The sequence below is a fragment of the Cololabis saira genome, chromosome 14, assembly GCF_033807715.1.
Source record: "Cololabis saira isolate AMF1-May2022 chromosome 14, fColSai1.1, whole genome shotgun sequence".
In the NCBI taxonomy this organism is placed as follows: domain Eukaryota; kingdom Metazoa; phylum Chordata; class Actinopteri; order Beloniformes; family Belonidae; genus Cololabis; species Cololabis saira.
This window is the reverse complement of record NC_084600.1, coordinates 28,755,929-28,782,117: the sequence shown is the minus strand read 5'-3', so window position 1 is coordinate 28,782,117 and position 26,189 is coordinate 28,755,929. Positions and strand designations below refer to the sequence as shown.

The window sequence follows — 26,189 nt, the reverse complement described above, 5'->3', positions numbered from 1 at the left end:
TTTTGACTTTTTTCTCAAGATTGTACTTCAACATTAATCTTCACATTTCGACCTTTTTCTTGAAATTTTGACTTTTTTCTCTACATTTCGACCTTTTTCTCGAAGTGCATAATGAAAAAAAAATCTTCCTCCAGTTATAACTAATATACATGCAGCATGTGTTGCCTTCATTCTAAGGCTTATACAAGACTCTTCATTTTTTGCGGCTCCAGACATATTTGTTTTTTTGTGTTTTTGGTCCAATATTTTGGGTTGCCGACCCCTGAAAGCTGAGCTTGTCGATCGTTTTATTTTGAAATTCCAGCAGCTCGACTTCCGGCCGCGCCGGCGCAGCTTGACGCCGAGGAGCATCGCGGAGCTCCGTGAGGACCAGGGAGAGCGGGGTGAGGAGTCCCAGCAGCCCCCGGAGAGCGAGCCGGACCGGCGGACCCCCCTCCCCTCCCCTCCCCCCCCTCGGAGGAGAGACCCGCGTTGCCACGGGAGACGCCTCGGTGCAGGTGAGCGCTGTTCCCGCGGAGGAGGCAGGTGGGAGATGGAGGGAGCACGAAGCGGCTCCATCTCCGGAGAGCCTGGATCCCTCTCTGGCCGCGGCGGGTTGACGTGCTCGGCCTGCGCGCTGCTGAGCCTCGGCGGGGTGAAGGTGCGGGAAAACCTTCATGCGGCGTCGCGCACCAACAGCGGCGGATCTCATCCCTGTCGGAGCCGCTTTAACGTGTTTATTTTTAATGATCCCGGGCTGGCTCCTGCCTCCAGTGCCGTGCATGGGCGTTCATCGGGGTTGGGAAGGTGCCTCCGCTGCAGCTCGTTGAATATTTCAGATGTTTTTCTCAATTTCAGTCGCGCACATAGTGGCTCTAATTGTTCATGGAAGCGATGTATGTGCAAATAGAAATCCGAATTCAGTCATGTCTGATTTCTGCCTCCAGCTGAAATCAGAGCGGGACTTCCTCTGTGATGCAGTGGAGCCTGTACTCTTGTGCATGCAGTGCAATAAATTAATCATTTCAGAAGTATGTTGTTCTGCAGAGTGCCAAGAAAGCACATTAAAAGTATACGCCTGAGAGTAGATTCCAGTTCTGAGTACTCGCCAGGTACAATGGTGCAAAAGTTGAGGCTCTTACATCTTTATGGGGTTTCCACCAGGAAGATAATCACTATTGATCTTAGGATAAGTTTCAATCAATGTTTTTATGCCACAGTTATCCTCCTGAATACACACGGACATTCAATTTCAGTCTATGTCGGTTAATATTAAATGCAGGGGCGTCAATTGGGTATGGCAAGGTATGGCAGCCGCCACACCTTTGCTTCAAGGGAAAATGTAAATGTTTGTTTTTTTAATACATTTATGGAATTACTCTGTGTCTATTTGTATTGATTATTCTATTACTTAATACATATAGAATAACTACAAATGCAAATCAGAACAACATGATCGATTTCACTAGTTATTATACACTGCAAAAACTGAAAATCTTAACAAGAATATTTATCTTATTTCTAGTTAAAATGTCTAATTTTTAGTAAAAAAAAATCTAATTTCATTTAAGACAAGACTCAAAAACAACCATTTTCACCTGTTTCAAGTAGATTTTCACTTAAAATAAGTGGAAAAATCTGCCAGTGGAACAATATTTTTTTGCTTGTAATGAGAAGATAAATCTTGTCCCACTGGCAGATTTTTCTACTTATTTCAAGTGAAAATTTACTTGAAACAGGTGAACATGGTAAAATAACAAGTTATTTTTCTGGTGATGACTCTTGTTTTAAGTGTAATGAGATTTTTTGACTAAAAATTAGACATTTTAACTAGAAATAAGACAAATATTCCTTTTTTTTTGAGTTTTTGCAGTGAGCGAGACTGCATTTGAAAAAGTTCCAATTTTCTTGACCACACAGATAAGCTCCATAGCAGACTTCTGTGATGAGTATTTGCAAGATGTGTTGATTGATACTCTAGTTAAGTTCTGTGACTCGTAACCTTGCCATACCGTAGCTTCGAATGAATTGACGCCACTGAATAAATGTCTTAATCAAAAGTTGCTGCCTGGAACGTACTTACCATAACATACCATCATCAGCCTTTCAACTACAGTAGATTGTGGCTTTCAATATTGGTTGTAAACCAGCAAATAAATTGCTATTTTGGAAGTATATTATGGTGATATTTGCTACAGCAGGGTCTAACTGAAGGGACCCGTGTTTCCAGATAAGTCCAGTATGATGTGGTGGCTGCAGCAAAAGTGAAAGAGGCAACCTGAGTCGACCCGAGTGCTGTCTGCCAGGGCCGAGCCCACAGTATCTGATTCTGGCATCAGGAGGAGATACTGCAGAGGGGATATCACTGAGCTGGGAGGATGGGAAGCTGGGATAGCCCTGCTCCCTAATGCAGGATGGGGAGGGGTGGTCGGTCACCCCTCCCTGTCTGCTTACACTGGTGCATTACTGCTCCCTGTTCACTTCTGACTGTAATCAATCTGTCACCAGCAACAGACTCAATTAGTTACTCCCCCAGCAGCAGTCCACTCCTCCCTGATCCTCCGCCAGGCTCTGCCAGAGTCGGCTGCCTCCTGCCTCGAGCGGCAGCGGCGAGAACGGCTGCAATCAGGATCCCTAACCGGGTGAAAAATAGTTTTTTTTCTGAGAAGTCACCATGACTCCAAGGATGGAGGATGCAGTTTCCTGTCATCTTTATTAATCACTGATATCGGCATTATTAGAGCACCAAATACTCATGTAGCTGTGTTTGATGTTTTTTTTTTGTTCTGTTTTGTTTATTTTTGGAAAACTTCTGAGTGAAGTCCTGCAATGCTGTCTCCAGTCTCTAGCAACAACATGGCCACCTGGTGCTCAGAATAAAACAGTTAAAGCAACAGGCTCTCATTGTGATGGCAGGGAAGGTGTAAAGAGAAGAAGTTCAACCATGTCCAACAACCATCATGTAGCATGAACTGCAGTTTAGATATGAGCAAATGGGTGCTTTTCTTACTTATTTATTTGTCAAATACAACCGAAATTCTACAACGAGATGGGATGCTGTGTGGAATGTGATTAAAACAGAATGCAGTGATTAGCAAATCTGATAAAGTTGAGATGTTTTACTATTTCATTTTGAGTTTGATAGCGGTAACGTATCAAAAAGGGTGGGACGTGAGCACCAAATGATTGGAAAAGTATGAAACACCCCGAAGAAAATCTTGCATCTATTGGTTAACTGTCCATAGGTCCATGAGAGTGTATAAAAAGAGAATCTTGGAGGCCAAGCCTCTCAGATGTAAAACTGGACATAGGTTCACCACTCTGTGAAAGACTGTCTACAAATTATGAGACAATTTCAAAATAATGTTTCTCAGTGTAAAATTGCATATCTCATAATCTCCAGTACATGATATCATCAAAAGATTCAGAGAATATGGAGAAATCTCTGTGTGCGGGGGACACAGCTGAAAATCAACATCGGAAGTCTCAAATCATCAGGGGCTCAGGCGGTCTTTGCTAAAACGGGCATAATTCTGTGACTTAAAAACACTACATGGACACATGAGCGCTTACAGAAATGTGCAGTAGCATCCGCAAATGTAGGTTAAAGCTCCGTCATGCAGAGAAGAAGTCGTAGGTGAGCATGAGCCATAAGTGCAGCTGTCTTCTCTGGAGCTTAACCTCATTTAAAATGGGCTGAAGCAAAGTGGGAAACTAGCCTGAGGTCAGACAGTTATTTGAAATTCGTTTAGAAAGTCAGTGCCTGATACTGAATCATTTATAAAATCATGATTCCATAGTAAAAAAGTCCAGGTGCTGAACTGACCTGCCTGCAGTCCAGATTTTTCACCACTTGAAGAAGAAAAAGGAGAGCCAGTACAGTAGCGCAGCTCCAACACCATCACACAAGAAAAGGACAACTTTTTTCCACTGAAACTCTGCGTTTCAGTTTATTTTTATTTGTTAGAGAGGGACAACGTACATTAAAGGAGCTTGAGGCCGGATTGAGGCAGAATTTATGAAAAAAAATCGTATATGTTTTAAGTTTTCTAGTAATAATGTCAGATGAAGCGTTCCAAACCCAAAAGAATGAGCCCTCTAGCGTATCTCTCCGTTGCCTTGAACAGGCTGTGTGCTGCAAAATGTGCTGCAATTCCGGGCCGGAATTTCTCGCGCTGTCCTGCGGATGTGACGTCACATGACGCTGCATGCACGTTCTCCCCGTTCTCCCGTGCCGGCTTCGCTGTTGGCTGCAGTACCCCCGACGGCCGTCGTGGTGAAGGGTGGCGCTAGAGAGCCTCACGCTCCTTTAAGAAACATTTTATAAAATAAAATGTAAATGTACCCAATTGTAGCCAAAAGATTAAAACACAAGTACAAACACATCAGCAATAACATATAACATATATAATTCAACCCTTACAATATACACAGTATGTTGACTGTTGTTAAAAAAGACATGCTACACGCTATTAAAAACATCACACTGTTCCACCTGCTTTGAAAAATTGTTGGTGCCATCAAATTCAAAATCACCATACTTTTTTTTCTGAAGGTGGTACAATTCCTCAGTTTAAACATTTGATATCTTTTCTCTGTTCTGTTGTGAATGACATACGCCCATTTTGATTTAGATTTTACACAGTGTTCCAACTTTTTCAGAGTTGGTGATGCAAAAAGTTGTTTTTTCAGGTTGAGGAGCTGTCCATGGTGCTGCTCTGTGTACTGGCACACTGTGATAAACATGAGCCAGAAGTAAAAAACTTGAACTGATCTCTGGTCTGCAAATGATCCTGTGATCCTGCAGTGAATAGACAGTAGTGTGTAAAATGCAAACACACACACACTTACTGTTGCTAACTCAGGCAATCTGTCGGGGTTGTTTACAGTATCACAGTGGTGGCTGCCTGTTTTTTTTTTTTTTTTTACATAAAAAGACCATTTGTAGAGAAGCATTTAAATGGGACTTAAATATTCCAGGGAGGGATATGTACAAAATCTAAAAATAGACACAGTTGGTAATAACGTGCAATTGGAGACGAGGGTTTACAGATCACAGGGGAAGCCAGAGAAGCTTCGCCTTGCTGTCGTCACAATCGCAGATGACAACATCCAGGAACAACTCTGGTTTTGAACCACAGGGTAAGATTACCTTATTTTACTTTGAATTAGTTTAATTTTGAAAGGCAATGTCAGATCTACTATTAGCTACCCAACGCTAGATCTGAAGTTTAGAAGACATGTTACTGGTAGCAGGCTCACACTTGAGTTTAAGTTATCTATCTCCACTGTCCTTTATGTTAAAATGTCCAACTTTGTAAAAGAAATAAATATATTTAGAGTTTGCCCCCCACCCGCCCCCAAAAAAGAACAACAAAAACAAACCCTTGACAACAGTATGCGGTGCATTTTTATAAACCTCATCAGGTGAAATTGTTGAAAACAATACATTTATGCATAATTGAGGGTTGTGACCTTTGATTGGTGGCTGGCGCAGCCAATGATGAGCTGCTATGACTTTGCTACTTTGTCCGTAGCACTGTATTGACTTCTGAGCTGTGGATGAAGACCTAACAAAGCAAAATCATTCATGTTTTAAAGGGAAAACCTCTTGTTGTGCCATTTATTTTACTAACTGACCACTGTGACTGGTTATGTGTTGGCCTGGAAGGTTCTGATGACGAAACTTAACTAATAACAGGCACCTGGAGCTAGCTCATCATTGGCTGAACGCAGTGGTCATTTCTGGTTTTACCACTGAAACGACATTTGGATATCCGTTTGCAAACGTTCATCAGCATGTACCAAAGTCCTCCGACATGGATTGGCTGAAGGAGTTGAGAGCCGGGAACTGTGGTGGAACAAGCCGGGATCCGATGACGCCCGTAGACTTGACTGATAATAGCAGGTCTAATCCAGCTAGCGGCAGGCCAAGTGACTGCGGCTCCCAGTCCAGTGGAGCTCTGCTAGTCCTGATTTGGGCTTTAGCAGCTCTCGTCTCAGTTGTTATTTCAGTATCAATCCTGAAAAGCTGCTGTTTTGGAGAGACTGGTAAGAATGGCTGTAAAGCATTTGGATCATAAGTTAGCGTAAGCTAAGTCAGCCGAACTTAAATGACCAACTGTGATGACATGAGGTGGGTCTCCTCCCCTTCTTTCCCTCCTTTAATTACACTTAGCCAAATCAGAAAACAGCAAGTGTAGAAAAGAAATGGTGTTTGTTACATTACTGCTGTCAGTGTCAGCTTCATTTTTGAGCAATGGTTAAAGTTTATGCCATTGCACCATTTTTCGGCACTATATGACACCACTGCCAGTTCCAGGCAAAGCTGGTTGAAGGAGATCAATGTTGACGTCTGCTGAGCAGCAGCCAGGCGTTCAGAAACGGAGAAAGGGCCATTCGCAGCCTGTACTGATGTTCGGTTTTAGAACAGATCACGCACATGTCTGGAACTGCAGCTGGTCTATTAACGATGCCGTAACCTCTCCTCTGATATCTCTAACCTCACAAGATGACAGCCTTCTAATACTGTTGGCTAAACAAGCCACGAACATGGGCGGGTGGCTTCACTCGCAGTCAAAAATGAGGACAAAGCGTTCCATTAAGGATAATTTGTCAGCTTTTGAGAGATTGGTGTCATGATGTAGCCAATGATTGAAACACTGGTGGAAACACCACATCTCATACTGTTTTTATGCCCAGAGTGTTTCTTTCTTTTGGAAGGGGTCTCTTTAGTCTGCTACTCGCTCCAGTATTTACTATCAAATGAAAGAAATTAAAAGTCAGTCTTTACTAACATGACTGTTGTACAACTAATATTCAATGATATAAGTGGCTTATTGTGAACATCTACTGGTCAGCCATCCAGACCTCTACTCGTCATATAAGAGAAAGTGAGTGAAGAAAATGTGCATTTTTATCATTTTGTGACTGACAGGAGCCTTTCAATCTGCACTGGTCTGCAGCGCTCGTGTGAGTCCGGTTTGTGTAGGCGGTTTACATAAAAGATCCTCCCATCTTTTTTTTGTTTGTTTGTTTCCCACTTGTGAGTAAGCTGAAGTTGTAATAAATCCTCACAGATCACATCTACTCAAACATCTCTCTGCAGTCTCGCTGTATTTGGACTGAACATATGAGCAGCGATTCTCCACCTTTTCAAGTCACGACTCTCTGAAATGACCCACCCCCAGTTAGAGGCTCGCGTTTTTCCCTGACATGAAGTCCATCTGTGCACGGTGCTCTGCAGCAGCCTCTGTGTGTGGAATATCATTTGAGCAAAAGCTTCCTGCAACACCCAAAAAAAAAAATCACTGTCTGTTGAATTGATAAATACACCCCTTCATTCATGTAAACGATTGACAGTGGATGAATGACGTCAGCAGCTTATAAGCTTGAAACTCCCCCACCTCAGTTTGATCTAATGATCAAAGAACACAGGCAAAGTCCACTTGTCTTGATTCACACTTTTGAGAGAAATGTACAATATGTAACATGGATGGTGAACCACCGTTAGTTCAGAGTGTTTGCAAATGTAGTCTGAAAGCCGAGTAGAGAAGTTTTGGAGTCCCGAAAGTGTCTTGCAGCCGTTTCCAGATGACACAATCAACACAAAACCAGAACTTGACAGCCCCAGTTTTGTCTTCATCGTTGGTCCAAGTGGTGGTCGGTTTTATGTGCCACTGACCCTTGAAAGAAGAAATTGATTAAACTTCCTGGTTATTGCCCTCCATTTTATGCCCATCCTACTTTCTTGATATATCCTCTTCTGCTCAGGTGCTTATTCTAGGCATCACAAGTTGGTGACGTCTTGCTGGTACAGCAGCAGTCATTAATGCTACTGGACTCGTTTTTTCCTTTGAATCAAAATCATTTGAGTCCGTCCGTCCGTCCGTCCGTCCATCCATCCATCCATCCATCCATCCATCATTCCATCATTCCATCCATCCTTCCATCCATCCATCCATCCATCCATCCATGGGTTGTGGGGACGGAAAGCCTTAGCAAAGAAATCCAGACCTCCCCCTCCCCCTGAGGCGTTCCTGGGTCAGCTGTGAAATATCTGTCCAGCCTTGGGGCCTCTTCCTGGTTGGACATCCTACAAAAACCTCCCCAGGGAAGCTTCCAGTGTGCATCTTCACTAAATGCCCAAACCCCTTCCATTCTTCCTTCACTAGTTAACAAGAGCCTGATATACCTGAACTCCTCCACTTGAGGCAGTACGTCACTCCCGACCCGGAGAAGGGCATTCCGCCTTTTCCGAATCATGGTTTCAGATTTGGAGGTGCTGATTCTCATCTTCACCTCTTCACACTTCACACTAATGAGGGAACACTGGTTTCAGACACCTCGGGCTGGACCCATCCAGGGAACTTAAAGCTGGAGAGCAACCAACTATCCTGATGGACCTCTTGATGGACCTTTTTATTGACCCCCCACACAAGTTTTGTATTTGTTTTACTTGGGATCCCCTTTCTGACGCTTCCTGACAGCCTCACACAGCCATTATCTTGCTCAAAAACATGAGCTTTGGCCTTGTTATTAACAGCCTCACTCTCCTGTCAAGACATTTGGTTAAAAGGGTTGATCTGGTAGAAGCTAAGGAACCTGACTTTATTTGGCAGAACTTGGTGATTACCAAACCAGAGAAGGAAATAACCTGTATTTGCAGTCTTAGCAGTGCTTGTGTTGCTATTAGGGATGGGAATTGAGAGTTTGTTCAGAACCGGTTCCCAGTATTTAAATTCCTTGGAACATTTCCCTTTTCGATTCCAGTGGACACAAATGGCTGTCATCGCGTACGTTGCATATCAAAGTGCGTAAGCCAGCAGCCAATAGTACCAACGCTTGAAAGTCTGGTTACATTTCAGTAAAAGAGACGACAACAGGGCAACTTACAATACTTGCCAAGTGGATATTTCATCAAAAGGTTAGGGTTGCAGATTTGCAAAATGCACAATTTGATTGGATTTGACTTGATAGTATTTGTCACTGGATGACATAGTTTTATTTTTGAGCGCTCAGTTCATTTATCCTTTTTAAAAGGGAGAATTTTAATTTCTATTAGATATTATTATCGATAAAGAACTGAATCGTTAAGCAGATTCAACAATGGAATTGGAATCGTATCAATTCTCATCCCTAGTTGTTATGCATTGGTTTCATTTACATGTGGGCAGGTTTTGGCGAGTGTGTTCAGACTTTAAAAGGTAAAACTTAGTCACGTGTTGAGCTCATCCTCTACTTTACTTACAACTGGACAAGATTAGAAGATTAACAGATTGCAGACATGAGGATTCATTAGATGAGCCTAATAATTAAGTCTTCTGACGGTTCATTATAAAAGATATGTTTTAGATTTCAGTAACATCAGAGGAGGTTGTTGTTGTGCTTGGCGTGGTATTAAAGGCTTGAAACCCGGTAGCTTCTCAGGATTTGTTCTGTGCAGGTAATGCTGCTGGCAGCCCACAGAGGCCAGATGACAGCATGGTTTTCCCCGTCGCAGTCACGAGCCAAGACTCCGGGCCATCTGTTAGATTTAGACTCCAACTGCAACCTCACATTCCCCAAAGAACTGACCTCATAGCTCGCTCAGGAGTCCGTTCGCCTGTTAATGCTCTTAAATATTTATTTAGAGTCAAAGATTGAAACAGACTAAAGGCTCCAGTAAATGAGAACATTGACTGATTGTTCCTGGAGATCCATACATGTAGGAATTCTACTGTAGGATGCTTGAACTGGGCTATCGCAAGCCTGCTTCAAGCCTCAGCAACGTCAAGTACTTGAATCCTCAAGTTAATGATGTTTAAAGGGGACAACAGTCCCATTTCATGTTGCCCCTGGTGTCTTTTGGATTTGGCATCCATCCTTTTTTCCTATTTTAATATTTCCTCAGATATTTACTGTTACTGAACTCTGCAGGAAGGTGAACGGGTCAGCTCCAGCCAGTCAAAGAGGACTTTATTCTGCTCAGTGGCATAAAGAGAGCTAAACTGGGTTTGGGTTTCTTTGTCGCTTTGCGATGAGAAATTAAGAAAGTATGCAAGTAATTCTAATGTGTAAATGTCTAATGTCATTTACATCTGTTTGTGGTTTTTACTACTTATAAAGTTTTATGATTAATGAATGAAACATCTTTTACATGATGTTTCATACTTAATTGTTTTCCTGCAACTTATTGCAAACATAATAGACCAGAACAGTTTTTATTCTGTTTAGAATTTAAAGTAAAGTTTCTTTTTTCAAAAAAAGACAAAAATAATAGTCGAATTAAGAGTAGGAACCAATCTGCAGGCGTAGTTGGTACAGAGGTAAAATTTGTCAATAAAAGGGCTCCCAAACAATAAAGTCTCCTTTGACTGGAAAGTTGTTGTATTTATTTTAAATGTTTTACTCAATTTGAGAAATGACATAATGTCTTTATGCCACACAAATAACCTTTTTTTTGGATGGGCTACCCTGTTTGTTTCACATTGCCGGTAGTAGATCAGACTTGTTCCCGGTGCATGTTGGACTCATAATTTTTATGGACAGGATGTCTAGGCGCAGCCAGGGGCCGGAGGGGATCTGGTTTGGGAACCACAGGATTTCATCTCTGCTTTTTGCAGATGATGTTGTCCTGTTGGCTTCATCGGACCGGGACCTTCCGCATGTGCTGGGGCGGTTTGAGGCCGAGTGCGACGCGGCAGGGATGAGAATCAGCACCTCCAAAAACCGAGGCCATGGTTCTCCACCGGAAAAGGGTGGCGTGCCTTCTCCGGGTGGGTGGAGGAGTTCAAGTATCTCGGGGTCTTGTTCACAAGTGAGGGAACGATGGAGCGTGAGATTGACAGACAGATCGGTGCAGCGTCCGCAGTTATGCGGTCGGTGTACCGGACCGTCGTGGTGAAGAGGGAGCTGAGTCGAAAGGCGAAGCTCTCGATTTACCGGTCAATCTACGCACCTACCCTCACCTATGGCATGAACTTTGGGTAGTGACCGAAAGGACAAGATCGTGGATACAAGCGGCCGAGATGAGTTTCCTCCGCAGGGTGGCTGGACGCTCCCTTAGAGATAGGGTGAGGAGTTCGGTCACCTGGGAGGAGCTCAGAGTCGAGCCGCTGCTCCTTCACATTGAGAGGAGTCAGCTGAGGTGGCTTGGGCATCTGTATCGGATACTCCAGGACGCCTCCTTAGGGAGGAGTTCCAGGCATGTCCATCCTCCCTAGTGAGGTGTTCCAGGCATGTCCCTCCTCCCTAGGAAGGTGTTCCAGGCATGTCCCTCCGGGAGGAGACCCCGGGGAAGACCCAGGACACGCTGGAGAGACTATGTCTCTCGGCTGGCCTGGGAGCGCCTCGGACTCCCCCCGGAAGAGCTGGAGGAAGTGTCTGGGGAGAAGGAAGTCTGGGCATCCCTGCTGAGGCTGCTGCCCCTGCGACCCGGGAACGGATAAGCGGAAGAAGATGAGTGAGTGAGTGAGATTTTGCAGTGAAAGTGGAAAATTATTCTTATACCGACCTAAAGTACACTTGTACATTCACAAATATGTATTATATATATATATATATATATATATATATATATATATATATATATATATATATATATATATATATATATATATATATATATATATATATATATATATATATATATATATATATATATATATATATATGTATGTAGTAAAATCAAAGGGAGACGATGATGAAATCCCTTTTTTTTTTTTCTTTAATTAGCATCAAATCTGTGTGGTAAAGAAAAGGCCTAAAGGACCTGGGGGGGGGGGATGGGTCATATTATGTACCTGAACCTGAATCAGTTTGATCTGAGGAAATTGTGTAAATAAAACATGAAACGTCTTTGGAAATGAAAATTTGCAAAAAAACAAAAAAAAAAGTCTATGTATTCAGTTCAGTTTTTAGGGTCACCAGGACCGGGATGGAGAGAACCTGCACCAGCATACGTCCAAGCAGGGTATTTTCAGAGCTATTTAGCCACTGACCACGAAGACGTCCCTTCCCGCAGTTCACCAGGGCGACACGGTGGATCTCTGTTTGGCATAAAAAGATTAGTGAGTGATGTCACTTCTTACTTCATACCAGCACTTAAAAAACTGATGCAGCCTCTCAGTCTGAAGACCCTGATGAATCACCGGCAGATGAGTCCTGATAGTTTCAGGTGAATCTTTAAAACTAAAGTGGGCTGTCACATTAACCTTGACTGTGGCAAGCCTGTATTGATCTGTGTAATGTGGGTTCGTCTTGATCTCCTTCCTCCTGTGGAAACCGTTGGCCACTGAAGAAAAGGAAGAGAGAACAAACTGCTGCGGGGCATTTTAAGAGACTAAAACCTGAAAAATGAAGCCACTGTTGCTTTAACCTGGGTGCATCGTTACAAAAAGGAATATAAGGGGTCAAGAGATTGAGTGGTGTGATGGATTAGTGTAGATGTGGCCGAGGTTTGTGTGGTCTCGAGGCTCCAGCGGCTTTAATCAACGGTTGTTCGGGAGGAAATGAAGACGTCGAGATGGCGGGGAGAATCGAACCTGGACTCTGGCTTCAGGATAACTGGTTAGAAATCCAAGCTATGAGGGTTCAAATTTAGTCACCCGGCGTCTGGAGAAACCGTATGAGTTGAGGTTTGGTAGTCGGCCTGTGCGAGTGATCAGTAGACAGATTCATCATTTGTTATCCAATGCCTTAGTATCGATCGCCCCCTCGACAGCTCTGCAGACCCCCAGCTGATCAATGTGTCCGTGGCTCCTCCGACGAACGGTGGCGTTAACGAGGCCTCGGAGGATATCAGTGAATCGACAGATTAATCTTTCTGACCCTGCGAGTCCGGGCGGCGCTCGGGGCAGCAGCACGCATCGACTTTCTGCTGCGTTTACTGTTAAGGTATTACGGTCGGCTGGATGCTGCTGTCAGGCTGCCAGATGTGACCCGAGGAGGGAACGGAAAGCCGTTTGTGTGAAAGTTGACGCTGGAAGCGGCGCGGTTGTGGGGCCGGTCTGGAGATGACGCTCCTCACAACTCGGGTCTGACGGCTGTTGGTGTGTGTTGTCTGGGTTTGTGCTCCAGGGCTGCAGGATGTTCACCTCAGTGAAGGCCTTCGAGGGGCAGCAGTACTCCACCCTGAAGAGGCAGTGCCTGCAGAGTGGCCTCCTGTTCGAGGACCCCCGCTTCCCCGCCACCGACGACACCCTCTTTTACCAGGGCAACAGGATCGGACGCGTCGTCTGGAAGAGGCCTCGGGTAGGTTGGTCCTGGAGTTTCACTTGGGTTTTTCAAAAATTATTTCTTTCTTTTTGTCTTTTAAAGTGATAAGTGCTGTTTGTGATGTTCATATGCTTCCAGAACGACAGCGTTTTAATTATTATAATAAACTGCTGCACACGCCCTGAAAAGCCCCGCCCCGACCGCTGGAACCCGTTCATGTGTCTTAAAGCAGCGCACAGGAGTTTTTCATGGTAAAAACATTAGTTTTATTTTCATTTAAAGGAATATTTGGTTACTTTTAGGAACCGTCAGCCGAGAACCGGCTGACGTCCTCCCGTCTCGGCTGGTGGTGAAAGAGCCCAAAATCTCGCATCCCGGTCGTCTCTTACGACTAAACGTTGCTTTACAGCACAGAGCTACACACTTCGGTACGTTCACATACCCAATTATTTGTGTTAGGTTCAGAAGCGGATCAGAACAAATGGTCTCTGCTCCGCTGGGTTCTGGTACCAGAACCAGCGGCACGGCCCTGAGACGGAGCTAACACGCGAAGGATCGTCTCCGCTGTGTCTGAACTCACCTCCGTAGCGCACTACAGTGAAACCCTATGTGGTGCCCTCAATATATCCCATAATGCATTGTGAAAAGTAGCATACAACTGATGAATTACTGTCAGAGGTGTAAATAAATATCAGAAAACGGACAAACAGACTGAGATTATCGAGAAATTACGGTATGATAGCCACTAAAGTTTTGATAAATAATGAAGTTGATTTTATTATATTTAAGATGGTTAATGCCTGTTAATAAATCTGGTTTTATCAAATTTGATGTGCATCTTTATGGTAATCACTGTCGCTGAGATAAAACCTGCCTTTAGTTTGCTCTTCAGGGGGCAGAGCCCGACTTCTTCGTCCTCTTTGATTCTTTTTAATCTAAATTATTTCCATGTTTGTACATGAAATTAAATTTAAAATAGAAAGGTTTGTATTTGATGGTGTTTTATAAAACTGGGAGGGGAACGAGCATCCTGATGTGGATCTGATGTGGGAGTAGCAACGCATCACACCACAAATACCAGACGTGCTTTTTATATTATTAAGAGAAAAAGACTAAAGTATAACTGTATTGCCCTCTCGGCCACGTCTACCTTTGTAAAAGATCTTTGATCTTGGAGGTTAAAAAAAGGCTAAATATAATAAAAGAGATATTAAAATACACAGAAATGACACGTTTAATTGCTTTACGCTGCTTCGAAGGAAATGTTTACTTCCAAATCAACTCGGTGGTTGATTTTTATTTTTCTGTGTTGAATAACTTGTTGGCAAGTCTGTGATTTGTCTATCCTTTAGAGTAAAACTCTTTCAATAGCCAGAAACATCTGGGACCACAAACTTAAGACCTCATCCAGCTGAGCACGCTCAGTGAGTGGAATAAAAGCCATCCGGAGGGCGGTCCTGGGCTGCTTGGGTCAGTCTTTGGCACACAGGTGAACCCCTGAGGAACGATGCCAGTTCATGTCAGCAAGCGTGAGCCGCGAGGAGTTGGCCCCTTCTGGAGCATCAGCCCCAGACAGGCAGGGTGCGGGGGTAACAACCTGACCAGTGGCCACTAACACCGACCCCCCTGCACGTTCGGGCTGTGGGTGTCGCCAGATGCAGAGCCTCAGGATCGAGTGAGCCCCCCCACCCCCTTTCCTCACGCAGCAAGCTCTGCTTCTGGATGGTGTGAGCAGCGACAGGCGGCGTGCATCGCCATGGAAACTGGGTCACGCAGATCACACGTTTGGGCCCGCGCCGATGTCAGTCGTGCAGATTGAAGGCAGGAAGACGTGGAGGGGCAGGAGGAGCAGGAGAAGCATCCTTTTCATTCCCGCCAGGATGCGATTGGTGTTGTCAGCGGCGGTGATTTGTGTCCGGAGGTTAGCAACCCCGGAGAAGCAAATCTGAGCCCGGCTATTTTTAGATTTCTGTCAAATCGCAAGCAGGGAAAAGCTGGAGTGGCTGAATCTGCTCTGAAAGTTATTTGTTGGAAAATAAGTCGGTGTTTCCTCATCTGAGGTGGTTCCTGGGTGGCGCTGGTTGGTTCACATCCTCACGTACAGTAACGTGCCATAAATGCATGCTAACATCCACTCTGTTTACTGGTTTTGGAGAAAACAGCATCTCCTCGCTCCCTTCCGTGGACTCTGGAATCTCGTTTGCATGGCTGCGAAACGGGGAAGTGAAACGTCCAACTACTCCGGGTCGGACAAGTGTAGAGCAACAAAATGTTCAAACAATCATGATTTAATGAAGGTCCTGACGGCGGCTCATTTAAAGTACCGTGGATGGAGACTCTGAACGCTGGCGGTCACACGACACACCAGACCTCGAATGAAAGATTGAATTTATATAGTTTTTTTTGAATTTATAGGTTGCATATTTCCCTTAATTCTTTGCTGCTGTCTGTTGAAGCCCCCAGATCCCCCAGGTCCCCCCCACGAGTTGAAACTAAATATCAGAATGTAAACATTGATGTCAGGACCCTTTTTAAAAGGCAGGAGAGTGTTTTTTCTGTTTCTGCAGCCGCTCTCTGACGTGCAGCGATGAAGACGCTCCAGAAAAGAAACAACATTGTCCAGCATAGTTCAGGAGCATAAGTCTAACTACAAATGCATGGAATGCTGCTGGGTGTGAGAAAAAAAGTGTATACTTCAGGTGCTCTTCGGCATGGGGATCAAAAAGATTAAAAAACAATTTAGAAAAACCGAGGCACTCAAGAAGATATAAAAATATGAAAAGCCTTTATTTAATCATGGCTTTGTAAAAGTTAAAAAATGCCAACATGTTTCGGCCATGTAGGCCTTCTTCAAGGCAGATAACAGAGACAAAGGGATCTCCTTCAAGCAGCTCTTTAAACACAGGTAAACAATTCAATCAATTCAATCAATCAATCAATTAACCTGGTAGGAGCAAACAGGCACATCAATCAGATGCAGAGGAGAACAAACAACCAATCAGCATAAGTAGTAAAGAAAGACACACACAGCAATATAAACAATAATAATACAAAAGACAACCAGTTCAGGATCATTCAGGATCGTCTAGGATCGTCCAGACCTGCTTCCTGTTTTCATCCTGCGTTCATCGGGAGATCTGGGGCCTCATTTATAAAGCTCGCTTGCGCACAAAACTGGGCTTGAAAGATGCGCACGCCACCTTCTACGCAAAGGTTGGGATTTAAAAAGAAAAAACTAACCGGAAAATGTGCGTATCCCTCCCTACGCCAACCCCGACCCTCCCGGAGGAACAGTCTTAAGATATGGGGAACTGGTGGTGAAATGAAGCCAGATTCATGTCATACTCTTAATAATGTCATCACATATCAGACTTATAATATAATAGCGCTGATCGTGTCCCTCTGTGTTTGAAGCACAGCGTCAGTCAGGACTCTGGTGCTGCTGCTGCAGCCGCGGTGGACACGCTGGGAACCTCCTCGTCACCCACCGCTTCCAACCATAGAGTGACTGAGGACAGAACAAATGAGTGCCGGGCCACTCTACGGAGACCCTAAAGGGACTCAGATTTAAAAAAAAATATATAATGAGTTTTACGCGCGTGTGAAACCTTTACGCGCGCTCGTAAGCCTAAATTATGGTTCCGCGTTAAAACGACGCAGAGCCTACGGCGTAGGGTACGCGGCGACACGCAACTACGCCGTAGGCTCTACGTTGGTGTAACGCGGAACCATAAATCAGCCTTAAATGTTTCACGCGCGCACGTAAATCTCATATATATATATATATATATATATATATATATATATATATATATATATATATATATATATATATATAAAAAATCCGTGTCTCTTTAGGGGCTCCGTACCTCTTGGCCTCCACCTTCAAATTACACCACTTTTTTTTTTTTCTGCACCATCTGTCCGTGGCACTCACGGCGTTTAGCGCAGCAACGACGTGCTGCCACTCACTCGCTTTATTTTATACTATCTATATACTTTTTCTACTTTTACTGTGACCACCAAATAATGTGGTTTTCCTGTCCTCCACCTCATCCACAACATCTCAGTCTCCGTGAAATTTAGTGGCACGGTGGCTCGACACGTCTCATTCATCCTGACGCGCAGCAGAAACAGGCTGCAGGAAGCTGCTGCGCATGCTCAGCAGGCTCATTTATATGCAAATACAGTCATTAACTACTTTGCATTGCCCATTTATGGTATGAATTGGGCGTCTAGAGGGCGGGAACATTGCGTGCAAGTGTGCGTGCACACGGTTTTATAAATCCAGATTTTTTTTTTGCACCCGCTATTTTCGGCTTTTAGGTTTACGTGCACTTTTAGTATGAATCCTACACACTCTTTTATAAATGAGGCCCCTGATCTGTAACGGAGAGCGCCCTCATGAAGAATCGAGCGTTTGTAAAAGTTACTGCAGACATGGTTCTGTCTGGAGACAAAAGAACTTCTCACCCTGTTTGTTTTTTCTAATCTCTTTATGGTTTTTGCACCTATCTATTTTGCATTTGTGCATTATAGTCCAGATAAAATATGCAAATCCTAATTCCAAAAAACATTTGGGACGCACAGACTCTTCTCCTGCAAAGCCAGGCCCGTGCAGAGACGCTGTGTCCCATTTAGTATCGTCTTGCCGAAAGATTCAAGAGCAAGTGTGGCTTCGAAGCCCGTATACACGTCGAAGCAAAGATGAATAGATGGATAGATAGATAGATCTATCGATCATATTCACCTGCAGCTTCTTCGTTGCATAACAGTGCTTTGAGCAGCATTTGTGGACGAGCCCATGAAATTATTTCTATTTGTACTTTTCTCCTGTAATGAATCTGCTGCCGTCTGAAGCCCCATCTGCATTTATTTTATTATTAAAGGGATTGTGACATGAAAAACACATTTTTCTTGATTTTTTGTGTTTTGTTGGGTGTCTTGACATCAATTACACCCAAAAAACAACAAACTTTTAACATTCAGTGTATTGTGTGCTTTCTGGGATTTTCCGCATAACTATGCAAAAACGGCGCATGTGGTTTGGTGGCGGATCGTTACGTAACGATCCGCTAAATCACCGCCCCCTCCACCCAGCTCCCTGCCTCCTCTCCTCTCCAGCGCACCATAAAGGCTGATTTATGGTTCCGCGTTACACCGACGCAGAGACTACGGCGTAGGGTTACGCGGCGACGCGCACCATACGCTGAACCCTACGGCGTAGGCTCTGCGTCGATTTAACGGGGAACCATAAATGCGGCTTAACACGGAGCTGATTAGAGCCTCTTTTGTTCTAATCACCGGAGGAAAACTGCTAAGAAGACCCGCGGCCACTGACTGGACTTAAGATAAGGGGACAGTGCTGCTTGCATGCCTTTATTTTTATGATTGTTTGCTGTGGTTCGCCCTCCTGCTTTTCCGTGCATGCTTCGCCTGTTGCTCCCGGCTCTCCGACGCCGCTGTGAGCGTATGGCTGGAGGAGGAGGAGGTTTGGAGGAGGAGCGGAGCAATGATTGACAGGAAAGGGGGGAAAGGAAGCATTTTTCACGGCGCAAAAAAACACTGTAATAAAAAGCCAGGAAAAGAGTACTAGAGTGAAGTTTTTCTTGTTACACTCTTTTAGACACATTTGAGGGATGTTGGCCAAGACTTTTAATAGTGTTAAAAGCATGTTAAAAATGATGTCACAATACCTTTAATATATAATTTGATTATATTGATGTTATTTTTTTTTGGGGGGGGGGAGGTTCTGGGCTATGCGCAGAGATTTCTTATTATTCTTTAATCTTTTTTTATTATAAATAATATGAAGTACTCCAGAAGATTAAATATTAAAGTCTAACATTTATATGTGGAGGAATATTTTTTTTTATTGACTCAGCCCACCTTTTGGTTCTCAGAGACTCAGCCTCTCTTAGATGGTCGTTTTGCAGCAGGTCGTGACAATAACTTGTCGCCAAGCTTCCTAATTAACTGCAAGATGTTCCTCCAGGTGCCTTTCTTTAGTCCCATTTACTTTTCCAGCCTCTGTTGCCCAGATCCTGCAGCCATCAAACTTTTCATGATTCAATAAAATGTTACACTTTCATCATTTGACATGAAAAAGAGTTTCAGAGATTTGCAGATCATTACAGTCTGTTCACATTTAACTCAGTATCCAGGCTTTTCACAGAAATAGACTTCACAAACTGTACTTTGTGGGGAACGAGGACCTGATTGGGAGTCTCTGTGGTTTAAAGATTCATCATTAACTTCTGCATCCATTTAGATTATATCATCTTTCATTCTAAGCATCAATTGGATTCTTTTGTTCTCCACAAACTAGAAAGAGGCCAACAAAGCAAATATGCTGTTTAAAGTGAGAGGGACTGATCTCTGAGGATTCACATGGCGGCCCCCGGTTAGATTTTAAATACGTGCGAGGCTGTGTTACGAGGGCAGGGGTGAGGGTTCGTGGACGTGAAACTCCCCATAGGTTTGTGTTTAGATGCTCGGATGCATCTAGGCGGTATTTGTGGCTCTGACGTCCCACTGGTCCGGCGTAGGAGCCTAACGAAGAGCCTGCAGTAACGTGCGCCTCCTCCTCCTCGTTGGCTCGGGTTGTTCTCAGCCCGTCTTTCTGTCCACATCTTTCTAAATTGTGATTTCTTTATTTGTAAACCACACGTGTGCTGTATAGTCACGATTTGTTTGTATGAAGGAATCTTTTCCTCTGGATGGTGAAAAGATGATGCAGAGCCTGCACACTGAGCAAAAGTTGGGGAACTCAACTGCTGCAAACTTTCAACTGGAAAAGGGGTGTTTTCTTTTATTTGTAAAACAAAATATGCTTTAAAAGTCCATGAAAACAGCTTTGTCATCCCTAACCAAATCGAAACCATCAGGGAAATTTTGGCTTCAGAGTTTTGTGATCACTCGCCGCCTTTTTCCCTTTTCGGAAACTGTTGTTCGTCTTTTCTTTAGTAACATTAGTTGAAGTTGTGGCGGCTAGTTTGATTGATGGAGTGTGAGAAAGAATTATATTAAAGTTAACACAAAAGTATTACCAGCTGCTTTGCTGTAGTAATTCCTCTCAACACTTTTGACCAGCAACAGGTCGAATCTGATCCGATTGGTCAGCTGAATTGTCAAAAGGGTTGCGTAAGGCAGCAGGTGATTGTTTGTTCGGCGGGCTCTAGATAAAGGTGTATGTCCGGCACAGTAGACTGACACTAACTTGCAGTTCCCCAAAGGACCACTTGGGGCTGACTACTTTACAGCTTTATAGTTGACGTAAATATACTTGTAGCCTGGGTGGTGGTGAATATTTATGTTAGTGCTGTCAAGCCATTAAAAAAATTGAGCGATTAATTAATTAAGATCTGTAATTTATTAATCTTATTCATCGCATTTTTAATCTCACCTAAAAATTGCTGAGAAAGACCCTCAACTTGAGGTGTTTTCCTTGGAATTCATTACATTATTGTGGCAGATTAAAAGATTGATATATAACAACAAAAAAGTGGCTTTATAAAGTTTTTTTTTTTTTTTTTAACAGACTTGAACAGATGCAGTCCTAGCCATTTATATCCACTAGGCAAGAACATTCGCCATCCTCTCTGTCGCAGACCGGCGCATGCGCGTGGTTCTCTCCTCGAGTTTAGTTTGGGGAAGAGCGTCGCTGTGGCAACATCATTGCTGCTAACGTTAGCTGTGGCTGCGCTCGCGACCGGGTGCTTTGCGTTTATGTGGCTTAACTTGAACTGCTTCGGTGGTAAAGTGCTTTCCACAAAGACACATATCAATCTACCTTTATCAATGTCGGGGCGTTTTAAAAATGTAAATTCCCCATTTACTGGACCGACAACTTTCACATGCACCTTCATTTTCACTTCTCTGCTACTCCCCCCCATGCCTGTCCAGCTACAATTGGAGTGTACCAGCGTAGCTAAACACGCCCAAACATAGTGACAGCCAATCAGTGTCCACTTCAAGGGGGGGTGGACCATTGTAAAGTTAGAGATTAAAAAATAGTTTAAGCGATTAATAAACATAACGCGCTAAATAAGCCTGTCATCAATTAATCGCAATTGACGTGCTAATTTGACACCCTTAATTTATGTACCTCCTCAGGTAAAATGATATGAAACCACAAACGTAAACGTAATTAGCGACTCGGCTTTCGAAGGTTCATTCCATCTACCTTCACCCCGCCCTGTGCAGGTACTAATCTCAGTTCTGCTGAGCCCTAGGCCCAGTAGAGGGTCCTGGTGGAGCTCGGTCGAAGCTCCTGCAGCAGTTGTTTCAGATGTTCTTTTGATAAGGACTTGAAAAATGAGGATGGATGGACAGATTTGATCAGAATAAATGTTGGCCTGCCTGTGTGGCCCATCCATTAGCCTATTTTTTAGTTAATCAGGTGGGCGGAGTCAGCCTACGGGTGACGTCAGGCGGGTTTTTGTGCTCCGTGACTCACCTTTGCACCTGAGATGCCGATGCCAGAGATGATGTTGCCGGTCCAGAGATACCGATGCCGGAGATGCTGCGGACCTCTCTACCGCGAAGCCAACGTTGTGTAATGAGGAGGATGAAAGCAGTGTCGGTGTGTACAGTGGCATGTTCCTCCATGCGAACTTTGGCACCCACACACTCTCACACACAGCTCCCCCCACCTCCGTATGTTATAAACAGCAGAGCGATGTGCAACAAGGGCATCCCAGTGCTAATGTGCAGTATTACAAAAGCTTCAGATGGTAAATGGACTACATTTTTAAACTGCTTTTCTAGTTTTGTCCACCACTCAAAGTAGTTTTAGACTACAGGCCACAAATCACAAAGTCTCTCATAGAGCTCACGGTCTTCCCCGTGGACAGGGGCCTTCAAACCACACCTGAGCAGTCAAACATCATTTGAACCTCACTTCAAAGACTCTGAGCGGGGCTCGTACCGCCTCAACACCCAGGAGAGGGACGCCCCTCTTACAGTCTTGTCAAGAAGTGATGTCACTTTGCCAAAACGAAAAGTACTCCCTCATTTAGAGGAGCATTTGGGACTTTCGGACTCCCAGGTCATTGTGCAGGAAGACCATCAGAGGCATGGGGATGAGTTTTGGAAGTCTTTAAGTCTGACGAGACCAAACGTGGGCGGAGGACAGGAGGGGCGTTGAAACCAAAAGACATAGTTCCCATCCCCGAGGGACTGTTCACCCTTCAGCTGAAGCAAATAAATAAAATTCTGTTGATATTCTGAGTTATAAGGTCACCGCTGGGTTTCCCAACAAGAGAATGACCCACAATATGAATTTACATTTGTCACCAGGACACCAACATGGAATATCTTTGAGAGCTCGGATCTCAGGTCTCTTGGGGATATTTAGAGGGAAGTCAAGGTTCACATCCAGGCTCAGAAATGCTGGAGAAAAAAAACAGTGAAACAATCAGTGACGATCATTCAGGAGTCGTGTGCCAACTGAGGAACTATAACGAGACGGTTTCAGTTACAAAGGCTACAACATGAGTTATTAATTATTGGGTTCACCTTTTTGGCACTGTTTTTTTTTTTGTTTGTGTTTCAACGTAACACATAAGTTAATTATCTAAATTTGACTTTAATGGATGTTGTTTTTTGTTGAAAGTGCTGAAACACTTTTGATTGTGGCTGTTTCCATGTAAACGGAGCTCAAAGGTTTGACATTAACCGGATACAACACCCTGAAGATGAAGGGAAAACAGTTTAAACTTAATCTGCCGAGGCGACATCGTGGCTCTTTTAATTGATCTTAATGTAATTAACTTTCAGCTGATGCATGAGAGGACGTTTGCCACGACCAGAGTCTGGGAATACGGGCCGTGAAGAACAAAGCTGATTGTTAAATCAGGATGAAAATATGCAAGCTTGGAACTATTCCATAATGGATCCTCACTGGTCTGGATATCCTGTCCTCGTGCACCTGTGGGTGGTTGCGTGCTCGTATGTGTGGACGACGGCGCCGCTCCCACTGACACCAGGCTGATCAATGATGCTGGGGACGCAGCGGGGTAAATGATTGGTCCGCGCTCACCCACAATATTCACATTACCTTAGTGTCTGCAGGGCCAGGCGCTGATCGATATTCTATTACTCCTCCACCTGAGCCGGTCTATGGATGGCGGGCCACCACAGGGCGCCCTCGCCGCCGCTCAGACTCCACCAGTCGATGGCGCTGCATGCAGGGGGGAGGGACAGGCCTTGACATTTTAACCCAGACATACAAGTAGCTCCACATAGAAGCATCCAAGCGTTGCTTCAGGTAGCGGGACAAGCTTCAGACAGGAAGCCCTGCGGGCGGCACTGGTCTCCGTGAGCTGAGAGGAGGACGCAGGCCTCCAGGGACCACTGCAGTGGCCTCTGCTTCCCAATCAGACTCTGCTTTTGCAGCATTTGGCTTTGCACAGTCAGCAAACCCCAGACTGTGTGTGTGTGTGTGTGTGTGTGTGTGTGTGTGTGTGTGTGTGTGTGTGTGTGTGTGTGTGTGTGTGTGTGTGTGTGTGTGTGTGTGTGTGTGTGTGTGTGTGTGTGTGTGTGTGTGTGTGTGTGTGTGTGTGTGTGTGTGTGTGTGTGTGTGTGTGTGTGTGTGTGTGTGTGTGTGTGTGTGTGTGTGTGTGTGTGTGTGTTGCGGTTGACCTTAGCTTGCATGTACGCAACATGCATGCTAAAGCCAATGTTGATATTTATAAGTGAAGCAGCTTTGGCTCAGCTCGGTCTCATATTGGCATCATTTCCCCGTTGGCACGCAGCACAGATGCGTTCGCAGTTGCAGCTGAACGGTTACGGTGTTGGAAGTCTTGGGAGGAACACAGACCAGGATAAGTCACAGAGCAAAGCAATAAATCAGAGAAATATAATGTGATTAAGGATTTTCTTTCCGGGTAGTTACTAAAGAACAAATAAACACGTCTGCACTGCCACTCGGCCTCATGGGAAGGTGCTGCGTCGGCAGATATCACAAGGTTGGTTGAGCCAACGTGGCCGTTCCACACCTCCAGAGAGAAGAATCAAGCAGCAGAGGGCTAAGCAGCAGACCTTCCCATTTAGACACGGCGACGGAGCGAAGCTCTCACGTGAGCTGGAGCTGAGGAATCTGAACTTTCACTGACATTTCTATCTTCCCTTCTGCGGCTTGAAGACGTGGCAGGAAATGCCCAAGGAATGAGGGGAACCTGTTGGTCAGGCTTGTCTGAGGACAAGTCTGCGTGTACAGTGATCCCTCGTTTTTTCGCGGGGGTTATGTTCCAGAAAGAACCTGTGATAGGTGAAATCCGTGAAGTAGCAACTTTTATTTTTTTTTTACAATTATTTTACAAGGCTTCACATTGCGGAGATCAGCACCGCGACCCGAGTAACTGGATATGAACAGGAGAAAATAAGAATGATTATGAAAAAAAAATACAATAAGTACAGTAGGACAAATTGTGAAGAACATAGTTATGTGTTGTTGTTGTCGCTCTTTTTTCTTCTGTGCAAAACAATTCTTATAAACAGACATGCCACCATCGATTATATTTGAGAACTGTAATGAACAATTCATCAAAGGCTCCCTTTCTTGAGCTGCTCGCTGAAGCTCATTGGCCGTTCTCAGCATTGTTGCTAAGCGACCAACGTTACTGACACACAGGAAGTGAAGAAGCGGGGAGACTGTTTAGCCAATCAGAATTCAGAACACAATGCACAATGCAAATCCGTGAAGCAGCGAGGCCGTGAAAAGTGAACCGTGTTATAGCGAGGGATGACTGTACTCTGAAAAGTGTCCATGTCCATGACGACGACTAGCTGCTGAGTGATGCTGTGGTTTTCGTTACCGTAGGTAGCTGGCAGAGATGTTCGTCAACCCGCTACCTCCGCCGCTTTCCACCAGTACGCTGCATGTGCAGCTCTCCAGTCCTTCATCTGTATTTCATGTTGTCCTTGGGGGGTAACCCCATAAGAAATATGATCTACGGTATATGCGGGGCTGCACATAATTATTTTGGTCTGGTGCTCAGAGGAGCCCCTGGATATGTGACTTGGGGCTCCAAAAACGCGGTGACCGGTCTCGCCGGATCGATAAAAGAGGGATGCAGGAATAAGTTATAGGCAAAACTATATTTATTCACTTATAAAGATGAATTAACAAATTATGGTGCGTGTTAGTCTGTAGAGTCAGTATAAAAGCATATTTTGCACCTAGGGTTGCCAACTTTCAGAAATAGAAATAAAGGACGCCCCGATTTCAGCAGCGCAGGAGCCAAAAAAAAGCCCCAAAACTTCTAAACTGCATAAAATTGTTTATTTTATATGAAAAAACGTGTTCTTTAATAGCATTCAACTTGCATGACTGTACAGACAGCCAACCATATAGCAGCTGAAATAGCCTCCTATGCTCTGTATGTCCACATCAGCCAAGGTGTAGAATATTGCTACAGGTGAAGAATATGGTGTAAAAGTTAACTTATTTCAATAATTCAACTAGAATATGGTGTAAAAGTTAACTTATTTCAATAATTCAACTAGAATTTGGTGTAAAAGTTAACTTATTTCAATAATTCAACTAGAATATGGTGTAAAAGTTCATTTATTTCAATAATTCAACTAGAATATGGTGTAAAAGTTAATCTATTTCAATAATTCAACTTAAAAGGTGAAACTAATATTACCTAGTCTTATTACATGCAAAGCAAGATATGTTGAACCTTTATTTGTTATAATTTTGATGATGGAATTGTTTATTGAGTTCATAAAATATTCTCTAATTTATTTTTTATTTGGGGTTTTCATAAACTGTGAGCCATAATCAGAGAGCAGCGTCTTGCTGGTGCAGGTAACTGCTGCATGCAGTGACGGACGCTGGCTGATTTATGGTTCCGCGTTGCACCAACGCAGAGCTTACGGGGTAGGATATGCGGGAACGCGAACGTACGGTACACGTCGCAGCGTAACATCATGCAGCCACTTCTCGGCGAACACATGTTTTCTGGTCGATTCGGGTAGTGGTTCAGTTTGGCGTCTCTTTGTAG

General features: G+C 44.1%; 1 protein-coding gene across 2 annotated transcripts in view; it reads left to right on the top strand.

Moving 5' to 3' along the window:
* Positions 1–359: 359 nt before the first annotated feature.
* capn5b (calpain 5b) overlaps positions 360–26,189 on the top strand; it is a 47,896-nt gene continuing 22,066 nt past the window's right edge. For both annotated transcript variants that reach the window (XM_061740329.1, XM_061740328.1), the window contains exons 1-2: positions 360–497; positions 13,039–13,212. In XM_061740329.1, coding sequence (XP_061596313.1) covers positions 13,048–13,212 — 165 coding nt within the window. In that variant the 5' untranslated portion in view covers positions 360–497; positions 13,039–13,047. The remainder of the gene's footprint in view (positions 498–13,038; positions 13,213–26,189) is intronic.